The 19,292-nt window shown below is 43.3% G+C and overlaps 1 protein-coding gene across 1 annotated transcript in view; it reads right to left on the bottom strand.

Moving 5' to 3' along the window:
• Positions 1-19,292, bottom strand: part of LOC138286550 (S-adenosyl-L-methionine-dependent tRNA 4-demethylwyosine synthase TYW1-like) — a 490,050-nt gene that overhangs the window by 41,551 nt on the left and 429,207 nt on the right. Inside the window, exon 15 of the mRNA XM_069226929.1 lies at positions 6,307-6,474. Within this exon, the coding sequence (XP_069083030.1) occupies positions 6,307-6,474 (168 nt within the window). The remainder of the gene's footprint in view (positions 1-6,306; positions 6,475-19,292) is intronic.

Genomic DNA, 19,292 nt, shown 5'->3' on the forward strand with positions numbered 1-19,292 from the left:
AGCTGGCCCGGTGATATGTAGGGCTTTGAAAGTGTGTGTGAGGAGTTTGAACTGGACTCATTTATGTATTGGGAGCCAGTTGAGCTCCCTGGGGGGCAGTGTAATGTCCATGCAGCCTGGCTGGGAGTGATCCAGGCTGCTGCATTCTGTATGGTTTGAAATTGTTTCGTGAGTTTTTTGACAATTCCAGCATAACGGGTATTTACATAGTACAGGTTTGTTGTGATGAAGGTGTGTGTGACTGTTTTGAGGGTGTTGTTGGGGAGCATCTTCAGGGTGCAGAAGCAGAAGGCTGTGGCCGTTGGCATGGGCAGTTTTGTTGAGTTGGCTGTCTATGACAATCCTAAGCTCCTGGTGTGGGGGTAGGTGTAGGTCACAATTCAGTCAGACACCACGACGTGTCACGTAGGTGTTCAGTTCTACACAGCTTGCTTTCCTTCCATCAGCGACTTCTGACATGCAGGCAGTGAACTTGGTTCAAGTGTTGTATGAAATTGAGGTATTAGATGGGGAAGGGGTGACAATCTATTTTAAATAATCACAATCCTTATCAGAGTGAATCACAAACGTTACTAAATAAAACTGTGCTGAACCCCTTGTAGCTATGGCAGAGAGCAGCCATACCTACATTAAAAGCATTGTGCAAAGTATTTATGTAGCACTCAAACACTAATAAAGTGAAAAAAAAAAAAACACAATAAAAATCTCAAACAAATTGGCAAGCTTAATTTGGTTGTGTCTGCAGGTTGCTTCTTGAGTAGGAAAATGACTGTTGTGCTTTTCCAGGCATCCGTGAAGGTGGCTGTAACGGTGGAGGCATTCAGGATAGAAGTGAGCACTGAGCTGATGTGTTGTAGTCCTTTGGCAAAGTCGTGGTGTGGGCATGGGTCTGACAGGGCTCCAGAGTGTATGGATTGTACAGCGGATGCAGTTTTGTCCTTGGAGACAGCAGGCCTGACAGTCAGAGGTGGTTTCTTTGGTCGAGATGGGGAGGAGTGTTGAAAGTTCAGCAGGGTCTGGATGAGTCAAAGTTGTAATTTTTGCTGGTTATCTTGCTGCAGAAAACTGGGAAAGCTTGATGCAATGGTCCTGCGAGGGAGTGATACTGGTGGAGGCGGCTAATGGGAAGTGGAGATCTTTAACAGTTGCGAAAAACTCTTTACTGCTATTGGTGCTGGTATCCATGTGGTCCACAAGCGTGGAACGTTTGGTGGTTCAGATCCGCAGGTGGTAGCATCTGAAGGCTGATTTGAAGGTGATCATGTCCAGGTTTTCCTGGCTCGTTCTCCATCTGTGCTCCTGTTGTTTTCAGTGACGCTTGGCCCTTCTCAGCTTCTCCATACACCAGTTCGCTTATGGCCTGGACCTTTTAGGTCTGGTAGATTTAAGAGGAGCAAGGGCATCAGTTACGTAGGTGATCAGTTGTTGAAGTTGGTGATAGAGTCCGCAAGGCTGCTGCTCTGTATGAGCCTGCGTTTCCCGGAGTGCAGAAGACCAGACTTCTTCTGGGACTTTGTTCAAGTTTCAGCAAGCTGGTCTGGTGGTGGTGGTTCTTTGTTTGTGTGGGAAGGGGATGGTAAATCTAATAAGGGTGTGGTTGGTCAAGGTGATCGCAGGTGGGTTGTTGACTGAAATGCTAATGAGGTGGTAAAAATAGGGTCCAGCTGTCTGGCAGAATGAGAGGGCCCTTCCATACATTGGGTGAGACCGAAGTTTTCCAGGTCTCCTTACGCCATCGTGTATGGGTCAGCGTGATCCTCCAGGTGGAAATTTAGGCCTCTGAGGAGGATGAAAGCACTTGAGTTGAGGGTGTTGTGAAGCTGATGGAATCCTTGAAAAATGATGGCGATTCCACCATCAGGTTTGTGTTGTCTGTCCTGCCTGGCCCTGATGTAGCCAGGAGGAATGGCTGTGGAGAGGTCTGCGGCAGATGTGGGTGTTAGCCAAGTGTCCGTGAGGAAGAGTAGGTCCAGTGCGAGGTAACAAAGGCCCAGATCTCTGGGACATATGTGGTGAGAGAGCAGATGTTAAGGAGTAAATAGGAGAATGTAGTGAATCTCACAAAATGAGTATATAAGTCTGCGGCTCAGACAGTTAACTAGGTAGAGAGATATTAAGTGATTAAAAGCCACCTGCAGTAGTAAGTGGTTACATGTTCCTACCAATTAGTTGTTTTACATCACGTACTTGCAATTTTAATGCAGGACAAGGCAATACCTAGTGGTTTGACCACTTCAACAATTCTATTTGCATTTGGTAAACAGGAACTACTTTTCTTTGAGTTCATCAACTAGTGCACAATGACCGCCTCTAGTACTTCCTGGCACACAGCTACCTGGAAACATTTAAAGGTCTTCTCACAGCTGAAGCTCGACTGCCCAACACTTGCGCTGCGGAGCAAGTGGATTACAGCAAGCCATGGAAATAAGAACATTTTTATGGCTTCCCATAAAAGGGTACTGCACAGATTAACAGCAATGAGCATTTACCATTTTCTAAATGCTACAGTGAACGAAGCAGTTCGTTGCCATCTGGCAGATAAAACCAGGATGTGCGCCCCGGCGCCATCTCCTGCAAAGCTGGCTTCAGCCAGAGCCACGAAGTGTGAGAAGGGTCTGTGAGGTGGAAAGAAACGGAGGCGCTGAGAACCAACGCTTCCCTCTTCACCCCAGGAAGTGGCCGACGCAGGGAAGATCTGCTGTTTCTAAAGCCCTACCCGTGTAGATGCACGAAAGTGAGGCTGGACCAACTGAAGCCTTTAGCAAAAGACTGGAAATGGCGAGTCAGAACGATCCAGAAGCATTTCTGAAGATAGCTCATTAGATGTGTGCCTCGCCTGTGTTCAAATACCGCAGACAAACTTAGCCTGGCATCTTTAGACTGTGTGATTTTAGTCCTAGCATCCAACACGCGCGCACTGAGACAACTTACTTCACAGACAGGGCTGGGCTGATATTTCCACTATCGTGCGAGAGGCATCAGAGGGTTAATATGCTAGGCACGCGCTTCCACAGCAAACAAGCCCCCTACGCCAGGTAGGGATTTAAAAAATATTCTGAAAAGATAGCAGTGGCTCTCCAGTTAATTAAGGGTGAGCGAATTTATTTTTAGTTCGATCAAAAGACCTATTGTTGGCTTACCACAAACTCACGGGGATTGCAGCGCCCGCTGCATACCATTGGCTAGCTTTGTCACTCACATGCTTGCTTATTCGATGGCAGTCCTTGCTCCGGCCTGTCGATCTTGTGTTTGTCACTCCCTCGAGCATAGGCTCGTTAAAGATTGGTTGCCATCTATCCTTCTAATGTTAATCTTTAGAGAACTTTTTTTTTTCCTTTTGGTTAAGCATTCTACGAGAGTGCATATATTTTCCCGCTCTGTCTCACGTGCCCCCAACACCCCCTCCACCCCGGGGCAAATGCCCCTCTGCTCCTCACAATGTGTTTCTCTGACCTGAGTTGCTGTCACTTTCTGGGTGCTTCTTTCCACTTTGCTCAGTTTACTTCTCTCCCTGTCCTCTTCCTCTCCTTGTGTGACTCTCCTCTCACCTCTGTCTTGCTTACTTTTCCCCTCCACACCTCCACTTGTTCCCCCATACACTCCTCCATTACTCCTTACAACTCTGCAGTCCTGTTTTTTTTTCGCACAAAATCTTTTTTTTTTTTTTTTTTTTTTAACTGATCCAGGTGACATCCACCATCTTGGATTGGTAAATAAAAAAATTAAAGCAAATGGCCCCAGTGTCATTCTGCTGGCGCGTGCATTCCTCCGAATTAATGTGAACGCCAGTGGAATGATGTGACCACCACCAGCAGCGGTAGTGTCTTCACACCTTCCATTTACTATCTATTTTTTTCCATGCTGCTACTAATCATTAAGAAAATGCTTAACACTATGAAACATTGCCAAAAGACATTGGCAAAGCCTGTATGTCCAAAAGGAGGGACGTAATGGCTTTGCCTATGCTTAGTTTAAATTTGCAGAAAGCTGAAGGAAAACGAGAAATTTTTCTCATTTGCCCAACCGATGAAATAAATAAATAAATGAATTGAAAAAACGCAAATCAAGTGGTACTACATTATGGTTATTCACAATGCCCAGCCCCTGAGGGCACATGAACAAGTTTCCCAGCAGAAAGACCTTTGTGTGATGCCAGTCTGCTAGGTGACAGGAAGACTCTGCCGGCAGGCCCTGCTCACAGGCATCCCTGCTGGCAAAGTTATGACAAGTACTGCCTCACAATGCTCCAACTACTCACAACGCTCCTAAAAGCATCCATGTTTGATTTCAACTGTGTTGGTTGGTCTTTGAGTGGTTTTCCCGTCTGTTAACACAAATTCTGCTCCGCAGGTGGACAGGACACAAAAAAAAAAAAAAGGCAAATTTGCCCAAAAACTAGGCCCAGCCCTACTGTTGACAACGCGGGCCGAAGCAGCTATCTCAAGGATAAAGGAGGTTAACCAAAATAGGCAACGTTAGTTACTTGCAACAATAGTTCTTCAGCAAGGGTAGTCTCACCAGGTGGTCCCCTGCTCATGGAAATTCCCCAAAATTATATATATATATACATATATATATATATACATATATATACATATATATACATATATATATATACATATACATATATATATATATACACATATATATATATATATATACACATATATATATATATATATATATATATATATATATATATATATATTACACACATGCGCGCTGCAAAAAAAAAAAAAAACAGTTGAAAGTTATGGTCTGGCTTAGACACAAAAAACACCAGTTAAGGTAATCAATGCCTATAGTCAGGTCCTTCTCCCAACCCACCGCTGTCAACCATCCCCTGATGCCAACCTGCTGCGCACATCCTTTAGGTGTGCAACACTAGGTTTTTTTTTTCACTCTTTCTTTTGTAAATGGCAAAATTATATTCCCCATACTGTCTAATTTTTTTAGCTTGAGTGAAAAATCATGATTTTATGAAAATATACATCAGTACAAAATGTTGCATTTTATACTACTCACAAAATGGCAGCTGGGAGTTTGTAAGTTTTGTTTCAATCACACTTTTAGAGCTGAAAACTCCCCGCTTTTGATTGTTTTAAGCATCTTTTATTGTTTTATCATGCCAATGGGAGCTCCCTTGCTGTGAGGTATCTCTTATGGTGCCCACCCATCCCCTTCCACTGCTGTGCACATCTTTTTTCACAGTGTGATAATCACTATAGTTGAAAAAAAATAAAAAAAAGAATAATTCTTGAAATAGCAAAAAAATAATTGACTCATTCTCAATCAATCACATTTGTCAAAAAAAAAAAAAAATCTAATATGATTTGTGATTTTCTGATTTGGGGTTTTAAATGGCACAGAGATACAAACCTTTAAACTTTTCAAGCCCACTTTGTAACTTTATTTAAATGCTTACATCTCCAAACTTATTGAACAGAGTTGCACCAAACAAACAAAAGCACACTTTTTTTGTGTAAAATTCTACGGTCATGCCAAATTTGACATAAATCCTTTCCGCAGTTTGGCTTTAGGCATGAGCAAAAATTCCTGTGGGAGCTAACATGGAAAAATACATTTGACTCGCTCCTTTTTATTTTTTTATTTTTTAAACACCATATGAATCTTCAAGAAAACTGGCATGCGGGACCTTCGATTACTATGCCAAACTACTGCCACGTTTGGTGCAAATCAGTCTATGGAGTAAACAGGTTATAGGTAAATGAAAAAAGGCCTTTTTAATGCAAAGTGCAGTAGACCAACTACACACTGGCGACCACCACTGTAAAAAAAAAAAATATATAAAGATATACATATATTTAAAACAAATAGACAATAAGAATGTGGACTGGACAGCTTGTCCCTAAAAGTTTACTATGATGAAGCTCACAAAGGAATAAGTTTATTCATTTGCGAATATAGACTAGGTTTGCAACTACAACCCATCCTAGGCAACTTGAGAATGTTTTCTTCAACGAAAGGGCATGGTGGAGGTTAGGAATAGCATGAAATCATCATTATTACTTTAAGGCGATATGAAAACGTGGAGTCTTGAGAAAAACGAGGTTGAGTCGATGACTTCAGCAAGAATTGGGTTGGCCTTCACTTTTAAAAGGCCTAATATGCTTCTAAACCTTTTGTAACAACTGGCTAGATCATGATTCAATTTCCGATGAGTGAAAAATTTGGGAAAAAAACAAACAAACAAAAAAAACATTCCAGTGAATGCATCATCCACTAAAGATTTTAAATGGTCGCTTCCATCTTCCTAAACTTTGAAAATCTCAATGAGCTTCTTACCTTTTTGTGAGCTATCAAGAGACAATTTGAGTGCTCGTGTTCACAAGCAATCTCGTAATCTGGTAGAAAATCGGCCAACTCCTGGACAAAATGCACCACTTCTTCATGCCAAGGGACGTTGGCCATGGTAAGGCTGCTGGCAGAACTCTCCCCACAGTAAGTCACTCCCTGTGCCAAAAAATGTAAGAATCACTGCATTGAGAACAAACAAGCATTGCAATGAGAACGAACAGAGGCATTGTCTCAACATATTGTTCAAAACATTGAAAAGAGAGGAAATTCTATTTGCACAGACTTCCATAACAACTAGCCTCATGAAACGAGTTGTAGACTGTAAAATATGCCCTCAAGTGTAATACAATAAGTACACATGACTACTCATATGAAAATATTCAAATATACAACGAGCAGTGAAAGAATATAAAATGAATCTGCTGCACACAGAGAAGGAAGGAAGACTTGATGCAATAGCACAATAAAACTGAGGGACGGTTGCATGGTGAGGGAGCCTAAATGTAGGCCTTCTTTAGTTTCTATGCCATAGAAAGAAACAAAGGATTTTACAGAAGGCGGCTCTTTTCCAGTTCAACCTACATTTCACATAGAAACATATACAGGAGTGTACCGAAGGCAACAGGACAGTCATCACAGTCTGGTTTTTGTTCCTTACATTTGCATGGATTTAATGAGTTGGTATGTCTGCATGTTTTTGTTAGAACATAAAACCTTGACCTATTGGCTTTACCAATGCTTGTTAGAAATGTATTTTTGCCAAATTTCTTTAGTTGCTGAGCTCGCTACAAACGTCTTTATTAACATATCCAGTGACCTGTATAATATAATGCCTCCGTTTCATGCCCACTTTTCTGTCCCACTAGGACCCTTACATGTCCTTCTGTATTATGACGTTCCCTTCTGCTGGAGGGTCTATGCATAAAATCCATGTAGTCCAGAGGCTTTTGGAATTGAAGGAATAGCCCACCAGAGGAAAGAAGGTTTTCTTACAAATCGGATACCATCAACTTATTTTTTTTTAAAACTTGTTTAGTGTGGAGGTCCAGGAAGTACACATTCTGTGTGGGCAGGTAGACGTTGCCACTATACAACACTAGAATGAATATGACTCCTCCTCTGGTGCAGCATAGAAGTGTGATCCCAGCTGCCAACTGGAGGTGGTTTCCCCACTAGGATTCTGTTTTCACCGGCACTAGATGTGATGGGGTAGCAACTGGTAAGAGCCATCACTAACACTAAAGTAGGTCACCCATAGTTATAGATGATGCCCACTGTGGGACTCACTGGCTTCAGGAATGCACTCTTCACTGCATCCTTTCATGCACCATCTTCATTGCATCCTTTCATGCACACAAACAACATGCACGGAACAAATCATGTTCCTTGTTCCACCGGTTGATGGGCTGCTGCCCAGCACCTCTCTGTAAGGCTCGGCTTCAATTAACCTGCACTTACTTAGATGAGGGCACCATGGCAGAACGCCAAAGGTGTTTTAGCATCATAAAACTATAAAACGAAAGGTCTGATCTCACCGAGAAAGAACCTTATTACAGAAACAATTTCACAAAACCTAAATTTTATTATCGCTTGGCTAGTGTTCTGCCTGCCACTAACAAATTTTAACCGCATCAATGAAAGACCGACTCCCAATAAATGTAGGTCTTGTTCCATGCGACTAAAAGCCTGCAGAGTTGTGTTGATTTTCACCCATGTACAATAGACGTGTTCTAGTGGGTGAGATGCCTGCATGGAGACCCACGGTCATTACAGACAGGGCACATTGCACAGGTCTACGCCACGGCACACTAACTGGGTGCTTGCCATAGACTGGGACAGTGTTTCCCTGTCAGTGCCTGCTCGGGCTGACAAAGCACTCGGGTCTGGCCTACTATGGCTCTGCAAACAAGACCAAGTACAAACCTTTCTGTGTGTGATTCTCAGACCAGTGAGAGACAGGAGTCACAGCCTTCTCAGGAAGGTAGTGTAGGGTAGAAGCTCAGAGCTCAACAATCAACTAACAGACACAATAAAGAACTGTCCAGTCCAGTGCTAGTCTTTTGAGTAAAAGAAAGTACTTTAATTATGTAGCGTTGATACTAAATAGCCCAATTACCAATTAGGGGTTAAAACCCTGTTTGTGATTCCAGGAAGTACAGGTTAAGAAACAGCGCAATGCTGAGTTCATGTTCCAGGCATTTTTATTAAACTTCAAGTCTGTCAGAAATAGCCACCACAACAGAGCCTGCTCCTGCTGCCTTCTTCCAACTCCCCTTGTTGCCTGGTTGCAGACATTATCTGTGATGTACCCAAGAATCCGTTAGGTTCATCCCTGTTAAAGTCACACCACAACACATCCTCCCCCCAAACGAATACTTAACAAAAATTAATAAAAAGGACACTAAATTTACAACAATACAATAGGCTGAAAACATTACTCACATACTTTGTGTAAAATATAAAAGTACAACACAATGTGGAAAACCATTATCACACAGTCTTTGAGATACTCTGGCCTCCTTCGAGTGCGAACTTCCCTGGGTGACAAAGCAGAATTATGATGCTGTAAGGCTACTCCACTGTCTCCCAGCTCATCACCACACAGTTTGGCTTCCACCAATTTAGTATTCCAATCACACCTAGCTAGTCTAGACATTCTCCATTTTCTAGGATCACTACATTCTTCTTAAGTTCCTTAATGCAAAATGGTCCTATAAATGTATACTCCCCTTTGCATGACCACCTCGATTTCTTTACAAACACCAACTCTCCTACTTACCAGTTCCTGACCACTGCACCAGGTTTGTTATCAAATTGTTCTTTATACCTCCCACTGATGTACACGGACTCTGCGGCCATCTGCACTCTCACCATTACCATAGGATCCTAACCACTTGGGGAACAACTTAGACCCTGCCACTCGTCCTCTCAAACACTGAAATGGATATTCCTTTGTCAAAACATTTTGGAGCAGTGTGATGGGCCCACAGCTTATCCCTCAAAATGTTTCTGACCTCTCCTCTATTTGTCATGGCTAACTGAGCACAATCTCTTAGAAGTCCATTCATTTTTTCAACAAGACCACAGGCTTGTGAAGCATAAAGTGCTGTACGCTGATGTTCAATTGACAAATCCACCAAAAATGTTTTCATTTCATCAGAAACCAATTGCACCCTGTTATCTGTAACAATCACTTTAGGAATGCCCTCCAAAACGAACACATCCTTCAAGAACTCTATCACAGTCTTAGTAGTAATCGATCCAACACAACAAGCGTACACCCACTTAGACTTATAGTCCACCAGAGCCAATACATCTCTCATTCCGATTTAGCAAATTGAAAGGCCCCACTACATCCAATCCAAGTTTGGACCAAGGTTCCTCAGGCACTTCAGTGGGAGATAAAGGTGCTACTCTCACCACTTTGGTTTTATCACTGTTGGAACACACCCAACAATCTCTCACTACATTTTCTGTTTCCTTGTCAAGCCCAGTCCACCAATATTTTTCTCATAATCTGGATTTATTAAGATTCCTGCCTAAATGTTCTTCATGTGCGAGATTAATTATTTTATATCTCATCCCTTCTGTTGAACCACACGGTCACATTTAAACACTTGATCATGCAAAATGCTTAATTCATCTCTCACTCCCCAAAACCTTTGTACTTCCATATTCAAATCCTTCCGATCAGGCCATCCATTCACTATCATGCACTTTATATCTGCTAAAACAGCATCCTTCTTACTCGCTCGAGACCACTCCTCCTGAGATAAAGCTGACTCCATCACCCACAACACCAAAGCACTCTGCTCGATTGAGTCATCTCCTTCAACAGGTAATCTAGACAAACATTTTGCAGTGGCATTCCTCAGTCCGGGTAAGTATTCAATCTTGACGTTAAACTCCAGCACACTCTCCAACCATCTTTTAATTCTGGGAGTGGCCTTGTCTGACCCTTTACATGTGAAAATTTGCACTAGTGGCTTATGATCTGACCTTCATGTAAAAGGTAGGCCCCACAAAAATAAGTTAAAATGATGAATGGCCCACACACAAGCAGTGCCTCCCGTTCAATGACGGAATACTTCTCTTCCGCTCCTTTCAGAGAACGAGAGGCAAACGCAATCATCTTCTCTTCCCCATTGTCTACCTGGCTCAAAACTGCAACTAACCCCTCAGTAGTGAGAATGGTTCTTTTAGTCACATCAAAATGGTTCAAATTTGGCATATTGCCTATGACATTCTTGACACATACAAATGCCTTCTCACACTCATCAGATCATACAAACTTGCTCCCTTTCTTGAGCAACATTCTTAGATGCTTACCGATACTAGCACAACCTTGAACACATTTCGAAGAGTATTCTGCTAGACCTAAAAAGGATCTAACACCATCCTTGTCAACAGGAGGGGCGCCTTGACAATTGATTCAGTTAGACTCATCTCGGGTTTAATGCCCTCCCCAGATATCACATTTCCTAGATATGTCACTGTGTTAACTCTGAATTGACACGTTTCTCTTATTACAGTAAGGCCATTATCTCTTAGTCTTTCTTTTAACGTTACACCATGAATCAATTCATTTTCACCATAAATGAGAATATCATCTTGAAAAAAACAACACATTTCGAACCCCTTCCAGAACCCTCTTCATCAATCTCTGGAAAGAAGCTGCTACCGATGCTAACCCAAACGGCAACCTTTTGAATCTGAATGCTCCCAGTGGTGTTAAAAATGATGTGAGATGTTTGGAGTCCTTGTGCAACCTCACTTGGTGGTAGGCTGCTGACAGATCCATCACACTGAACATTGTAGCTCCCTTAAGCATGGATAATATCTCAGCTATGTTGGGTAGAGGCTGTCGACACATATCCTGATCTTAGTGCCATTATCCTTTGGTACCAAAACCACTGGGGCCAACCATTCTGAAGATTCAATTTCCTCAGTGACATCCATCCCTTTGAGTTTGTCTAATTCCTGTTCCAATAAACTCAACATGAGGTTCGGTACCTTCCTCACTTTATGAGCAACAGGCGTAGCGTTATTCTTGAGGATTATCTTGTGTTCGAAATTCTTGAGCACTCTAAGTCGATCCGTAAACACCTCAGGGAACTCTCGGATTACATCCTCTCCATCACCTACGTTTCCTACTAACGTGACTTGACCAGTGGCATTTGGATTTAATATGATACCCAAATCTTTTTGGCTGCGCCAACCCAACAGGTTGTTACCTCTTTTAGCCACATAGACTTTCCCTACTGTCTCTCATCCCTTGAAATGGATCCTCATAATGGTGTATCCAATGAGGTCAATCTTAGTTCCTCCATAGCCTCCTGGATTAATGTCCGGTATTTGTATATGCAATTTCCCAAAGATGCACTCCCAATTCTTATCTCCCTCCAATGTATATTGTAAACCTGAATCTGCAAGAACTGTGACTTCTTTGCTGTCGATAGTAACCTGCTATTCTGGCATTTTTATACGACCCACATCCACATCATTTCACTGGATTTAATTGGCATTATCCTGCGATATGCATAAAACAGCGTGTTGATGCACATCCTGTAATTCAACATTACTGATCTTGAGACTCCTGCAAACTTTAATAAAGAGTCCCTTTTTTCCACACCCTTTACATGTTAAGTTCTGAGCAAAACAAGCAGGACTATTCGAAAAATGACTTTGATTACCACATCTGTAGCACTTGGTTTTGTAATTGTCTTGCAAGTCTTTAGTTGCCTTTCCTTTCATCCTGTCCTTACTCTGTGTGTTCCTGACACTTAGCATCTCCACTTGGCTGGTAAGATCATACTCATCCTCTACTACACTGGTCGTGTTCACTTCAGCTACATTAGCACTAAGGGGTTTCTCACGCAGCTCTTGAACCCAATCAGTGGTGAGCTCCATGACTACAACGATATCCACTGCTTCCTTCAAAGTTGGGTTCTTCGCTAGTAGCTTTTCTTGTACTCGTGGATTGTCAGTGCAATGCACCAATTGATCTCTTATCAATGAGTCAGTGTGATCTCCAAAGTCACATGTGCATGCCAAGCCTTTTAAAGATGCTATGTAGTTTCCCACTTTCTCTGTCTTCCTTTGCATTCTTGAGAAGAACTTATGTCATTCCATTACTACATTTATTTTTGGGCCAAAATGTTTTTTCCAACATCATCATATAGACATCTCAAAAATATCACGAGGTACGCCTTCAGCTGTTCCTATGGTAATTTCATTAAGGCTTTCATAAGTATTACGACCTTCAATTCCTAAATTGTGTAGGAGGACTCCTTTTTTCCTTGCTGGAGAGCATTTCTCTCCACCTATTGCTATAATATAAGAGTCTTGCACTTTCCTCCATCTCTTCCATGGTAAAATTGGTTCCCCTGCATCAAACACGAACTGTGGAGGTGGCAACATGCTTCCTGCTGCCATTGCTACTATTCAAACAAAATGACTAATATTTAAACATTTAAAAAGCATGGTGGCAGTAAATTATTTTATCCTGTTGTGGTGGCTATGAAGTTCTTTTTTTTTTATTCTAATTGTTTTGTACCCACTGGTACATGTAATTCTCTGATGTCCTTTTATATTCCTTTGGTTTGGCAGTCTTTTTGCGGTTTCCTATGCTGTTTGTTTTGTACCTACTGGTACATGTAATTACTTGTTGTCCCTTTTCTATTCTTATGGATTTGACAGTTTTTTTTTTTACTGTTTTAATGCTTTGTCAAAAATAATTTAACTCACCGGTTGGTGAGCGGAATGAGATTAAAGCTTCACAAAGCTGGGTCCTTTGTCCTGATGTAGTTGGTTTGCCCTCATCACCAACTTGTTAAGAAACGGCACAATGCTCAGTTCATGTTCCAGGCATTTTTATTAAACTTCAAGTTGGTCAGAAATACCCCCCACAATAGAGCCAGAACAGGGCCTGCTCCTACTCCTCCTGCTGCCTTTTTCCAACTCCCCTTGTTGCCTGGTTGGAGACATTCTCTGTGATGTACCCAAGAATCCATGGGGTACATCACAGTTAAAGTCACACCACAACAGTACACCAGTCAGTTATCACAACCCAATAATGCAGCTCCTCACTGCCTTTGATGTCTAGTTCTAATTGGGGACAGGGAACTGGTTAGGCTCAGGTGCAGTCACTCAGTCACTCCAAGATGTTTGTGTCCAAGAGGCAGTTCACTTCTCTCTTCATTAAATATTCATGTGGACATAGTCTTAGTGGAAGAGATTGACTTTAACCCACTTCTCAGTGCCTCATCAAGAGATGTGCTAGAGCCAGAGGACAAGAGAAGATCATGCTAACATGCCTAGACGGAAAATGAGTAGCTGGATAGTCTATAATGGGAAAGACTGCCCGGACCTTGAGGCTATGCACAAGAAGCACCAACATAAGAGCTATGCAGAGAGCGGACTGACAAAGAACTGGTCAACAAGGCCACTACCCAACCTATATCCAACTCAGCTGACCTACACTGAACTGCATTACTATCACAAGAGGGTAAGACTATGTGCGGCAGACAGTGGCAGTCCGTGTATATTGAGCCTGCAATGCTACATCAGACATTACCCTGTGCTCCTGTCCTACAGCACATCAATGAGCACCGCACCTGAAAAAGGTGTAGCCCCAGTTTCGAATTTGTGCAAGCTTTTTTTGGCCATTCTGGAACCCAAGGGATAAATTAGATAATCTCCTTTGACCGACAACATCTGTGGTGCATCATATTGGCGGACTCTAGAGATTCCAAATTTAGAACCGTTGGGTGCATCATCTTACCAATGAAGATTCTGGTTTTGTCAGGATTCCATGATCCAGGAGAATCTTCCACTATGCACTGAGCCTTGCAAGTTGACATTAATTTTCACCAAGTGCCCTGTACAGAGCATTTTCTTAAGCCCTTGTGCCTGGCCTCACGACTGCATCCCCAAGCCTTTCCAACTTTCTTTGCATCCATCCAAAGGCACTCCTTCCAACTTCTCCCACTCCCACACCTCGGTCATCTTTGATGCAGGAAACAATACAAGAGAGAGAGGCACGCTGAGCATCTGAATCAGCCTCCAGACCATGACCATGACCATGTCCATTACATGATCATGACCGTGCTCCTTGAAACAGCACTTACAACACAGGATATTTTGCTCGAAGTAGTTTTTAGGACTATTTGTCTGGAAAAATGTTTAAAGACCGTAATGCTGGGCTAGAATGCAAATACTCTCAGAACAATGTACTGTGTGGTGGTTTTCACTATTTTGAGGGGTTGCTACATTGTCAGTTAAGGGAAACTGGCGTCTTTCATTTCAGACCCTTAAGACTCTCTACTGAGCTATTGGTTGCTTTCCTTGGATTGCACCTTCTACCACTTCTGATAAACACTGCAGACCCCCTATTTAAGGGAGATCTGGGTTTCCCTGGGTTGTCTCATCACTATTTTGAGAAGATCCCCAAACCACCGCCTAAGCTATATGTGGATTTCTATGCGTTGAAACTTTGTCACTGCTTACTCTGTGGTACTAACCTTTCAACCATAGATCGCACTACCAACCTAGCAAGGAGGCGACTGCACAACCACCACACAACTGTTTTTCAATCAGATATGTAGAAAAAAAAGCTGCTTGAAAAGCACTCTTCATCTTACACAGCTCATCAAAAGTGACATATCAAAACTGTAACGCTAACTGCAATGCAACGAACCCACATGTGGATCTCAGGGACCTCATCTATCTCCTGCTACACAGGTCATACTACAACATCTCCAACCACACATACATTATATAATTGGTCCAGACACAGAATGCCATGAAAGAGTACCTGCCATCCACTGGAAAAATCATACCTGTGACCTAAGTTTCCCATTAGAGTGCTTTCCCTAGTGACTAGAGTCTTTGCAGGAGCATACGCGCCACTCCACGCAAGAGAAACCCAAGTGTTTTTGAAGCGCTGGTTTTGGAAAGAAAAGAAGATTCGCGGATTGATAAACTAGTCTTTTTATTGTTTCAAGGTTGGACAGGGAAGGCGGCCTGACAGTGGAGAAGGAAGGAAGGCAAAGTCCAGCAGCAGTCCATGGCAACATGGAAATGTCCAAGTGACCTTTCTCAGCCCTTCTGGGGTGGGGGCCGCTGGTGGGTGAGGTGGGGAGAGGGGGTTGGGAGGCGGGTTGGGCGAGTGCCAGCAGGCAACTCTTGCTAACATTACCCTATCATCAACTTCTCTGCTGTCATTTAGAGTGCACCAACAAACAACACTTATGGACTGTATGTGTTCACGTCAGCTTTCTTTTTGCAACATTAACTTTTTAGCAGCTAAAGAGGGTGGTAAGGAACAAGGAGTTTAAGTTATTAGCTCAGGGTCACACCATTTCAAGATGGAAAGCAGCTCTGGAACAAAATTCAAGCACTGCCAGAATGGGTAATGTAGCCACTTGTCCTAGATGTGGCCGGCTATGTGATTTGAGCTTTCTCTGTTACACCATTAAGAAAATGCCCCAGTTCGGGCAATACTGCCAGTACTAACATCACATAAGGACCACCAGGTGCATCAAGCCTGTCAATTTCCCTGCCGGCAGTTGCACTACAAGCTCACCTCATTCGCCTGGTTGATCTTAACTCTTTAGGCTAGAATTATTTTGTCTGCCACAGGCCTTTCTGAAGTCTGATACTGGTGTTGGCCATAAAATTGACCTTGATTCCCTATGGGGCACAGTGTGGTACCAAGGCCCAGCTCTAGGAGCAGCAACACAGGGGGTGGAAGCATGACTTAGGGTCCTCGAGGAGGACTGACATTTGATTTCTAGGGGAGATGAGCAGCTGTCTGAACAGCACTGGGATGGCTCATTAGTCAGACCTCTTCCAGCACAGCAGATCCAGACAGGAGACAACCCAAAGAGGATTAAAGAAGTCAGCATGATGGCTCAGTCATGCAATGCCTGTGAATGACATCTGCAGTGGTGGTAATGGTCACATGTTCACATCCCAGCAAAGGAGAAACTCAACTTTCTGAGGGCAGTACATGGAGTACCATTAAACTGGGTTCTGCACTTGAATATTGCAGAAGTATGGTATGAAGCAATATACAGAAGTTACTATTATAGGGTACTACAGCAAGGGAGCAAGGGAGCAAGGGAAAAGGATATGTGCTAGGCAGCTGCATGGGCATTTAGATAGTGTACATTTAGTTACAATAGAGAATAGGGGAACAAGAGAGAAGAGACAGGAGCATGGAAATAAGGCGACTGGTGTAAGCTTAACAGTGTGAACAAGGCGGAAACAGGAAAGAGCTAAAAGGGAAGCTAAATTAGCCAAGAGCAGAGATGGACAGATGGTCACAGTGAAACAAGGTGGGCCATATGGACCTGTAAGCAGTGTCAGTCCAAACCAGCTGTGAGGAGTTGTTTGTAAAATACAGATTTCTCATTTCTCTGAAGATTTCACTTTGCTGCAGATTTAAAGAATTGTATAAATTAACTGCAGATTAGTGAAATATTGGTAATTACCCAGAGACTTTTCATCTTTGCCTGTCAAGAAAGCCAAATGTGCATTTGCCTGGGTATTGTTCTACATACCCTACTGTGGATCGAGGGAAGGTATATTTTCCTAGGCTACACTCTGGAAAATGCAAACAGCTGGCTATTGAGCCATTTACATATTGAATTGTGACAAAAAACGCCCACTAAAAAAAAGTAGTATATAATCGAAATTCCAAGGCCTAGAATCCGACTTGGAGTTGCGTAGACCCCGGCAGCTTATAAGCGTTGTCACATACAGTGGCGGTTTTTCCATAAGAGCGAGGGAGCGTCATGATTTCATTGCCATTTTATCCCCCCTCCCCTGATGTGCACGCTGCAGTGCCCCCGAGGCAAAAGACATGGTGGTGAGTCATCTGCTGCCGACTGGCAGCTGAGGACTGCAGCAGTGCCTGGCTGGATGCTCCAAAGTGCACGTCACTTTGGCCAGCTGTTTTCTGCAAGACAAAGTGACATGCACACTTTGAAGCTCTCTATTCACCTGTCTTAGGACAGTTGGAGATGAAGCATAGGCCTCCAGGGCCTGAAGGATTTTCAGGCCAGCCACCTCCATCCAATCTAGGTGCTTCTCTCATGCTGGTTAACAGCATGAGAACAGCGTCTGGATTGATCAGGGGAGCTCCACAGCAGACTGCAGTTTGCAGAACACCAAGGAGGACGTGCTGCGGTCGGTAAGTACCTTTTATTTCAATTAAACACTCTACTTTTATTTGGGGTTTTGGAGGGAGAGGTTGTTTTTATTATGGGCTTTTGGAGGGAGGCTGTGTTTTATTTTCTTTTTTGGGGAAAAAGGTGGGGCGAGTGACGTGCCCCACCACTTTTTAAGGTTACCAACCGCCCTCGTCACAAAGACAAATAGGAGTTAAAATGCACTTTTGTGATGATTTTTAAAGACATATTTGGAGCTGCAAACACCGCTGATTTTATTCGCTGAAGAGCTACGCTTGTGTCTTAGTGAGCTTTGTTGCATGTCTTCTGCACAAATATGGAAGACACTAGTGCAGGCAAAGTTCATTTGCAACCTCCATAAAGGAAGTAGCCCGGCTAAGCTGGGCTTTGTGCAGAGGAGCCGAGATAAGACAGATTTATGCACTCTTCTAAATTCTGAGGTAGAATTAGAACCGCTTGAATACTTTCATCTATTGCACCTCTCAACACTGAAAATTAACCGGCCCAAGCACAGTCCGCAGAACACTTGTCTTTTGAGGAAAAAAAAAGAGGAAAACTAGAACTGCGATTCCTTAATGGACTCCATCCACACTCCAAACACAGAAATGTGGAAGAGTTTGGTGACCAAATACAATAAGCGTCCTTTTAGGATGGCTCAATGTTTTTTCTTCAATATTTATTAAAGGGTGCCTCATCTTCAGTGTTTCTCATGAAATCTACTGCAATATCAGCAGCATACCATATAGTTAGTGTATGGCCGAGTGGAACCTGGCATGCTAGGTTTCTTAAATAATTGCATGAAGTAGACATCTAAAGACAAAAGCATCACCCAAGTGCAGAGAAGCGCTGACCCAGCCGCAAATTAAAGTACTCTCCCTATGCCCACCCCAGCTATGCAGGACATTATAACAGAGACGCACACAGACAGGCACGGCATCTACAAGTGTAAAAAACTAGAGGGTTTGAGAGGACGAAGGCAAGAGACTACTAGGTTGGACAATACGCATTGGCAAAGCCCAAAGGTCTAGCCAATGCCAGAACTATTGGCTTTGCCTATGCGTTTTAGCAATGTTGTTCACCAGTTAGGCTGCTGTTCAGCATGGCTAGAAGTTAGTGGCACATACTAGAGAGGCGTGGAGTGCTGTAGAGCGGAATGGAGAAGAAAGTTGTTTCAGTGGCGTAACAGATAATGTATGTTGCAGTGGCATAGTGTGGAGTTGCGTGCAGTGGCAGGCACTGGAGTGACATGGAGAAGAGTGGACCGGTGTATAGAGTGCACTGGTGTAGAGTGTTGCAAAGTATAGTGGAGAAGAGTACAGTGGCACTGAATTCAGAGGTGTAAAATGCAGCAAAGAATACAGTGGCATACATTACAGTGGTGCATAGTAGAGTGCACAGGCGCAGAGAGCGGGGGCGCAGAGTTGAGTGCTATAGAGGGCAGTGGCCCACAGAGTAGCATCGAGTGGCAGAGTGCAGTGATGTACAGTGTAGAGTTGAGTGGCTCAGAGTGCAATGGAGTAGAGCGGTGCAGAGTAGAGCAGTTACTGCTCGAAAAGCCATGTTTTTAGGTGCTTTCTTAAGGTTAGGAGGTTCTGGGTCTTGCGTAGGTTGGCGGGGAGGGAGATCCAGGTCTTGGCGGCGAGGTGGGAGAAGGATCTGCCGTCGGAGGTGGTGCGTTGGATGCGGGGAACTGTAGCGAAGGCGAGGTCGGCGGAGCGGAGCTGGCGAGTTGGTATGTGGAAGATTACTCGTTCGTTGAGGTAAGCCGGTCCAGTGTCG

This window comes from Pleurodeles waltl, chromosome 3_2 (assembly GCF_031143425.1).
Source record: "Pleurodeles waltl isolate 20211129_DDA chromosome 3_2, aPleWal1.hap1.20221129, whole genome shotgun sequence".
NCBI classification, from domain to species: domain Eukaryota; kingdom Metazoa; phylum Chordata; class Amphibia; order Caudata; family Salamandridae; genus Pleurodeles; species Pleurodeles waltl.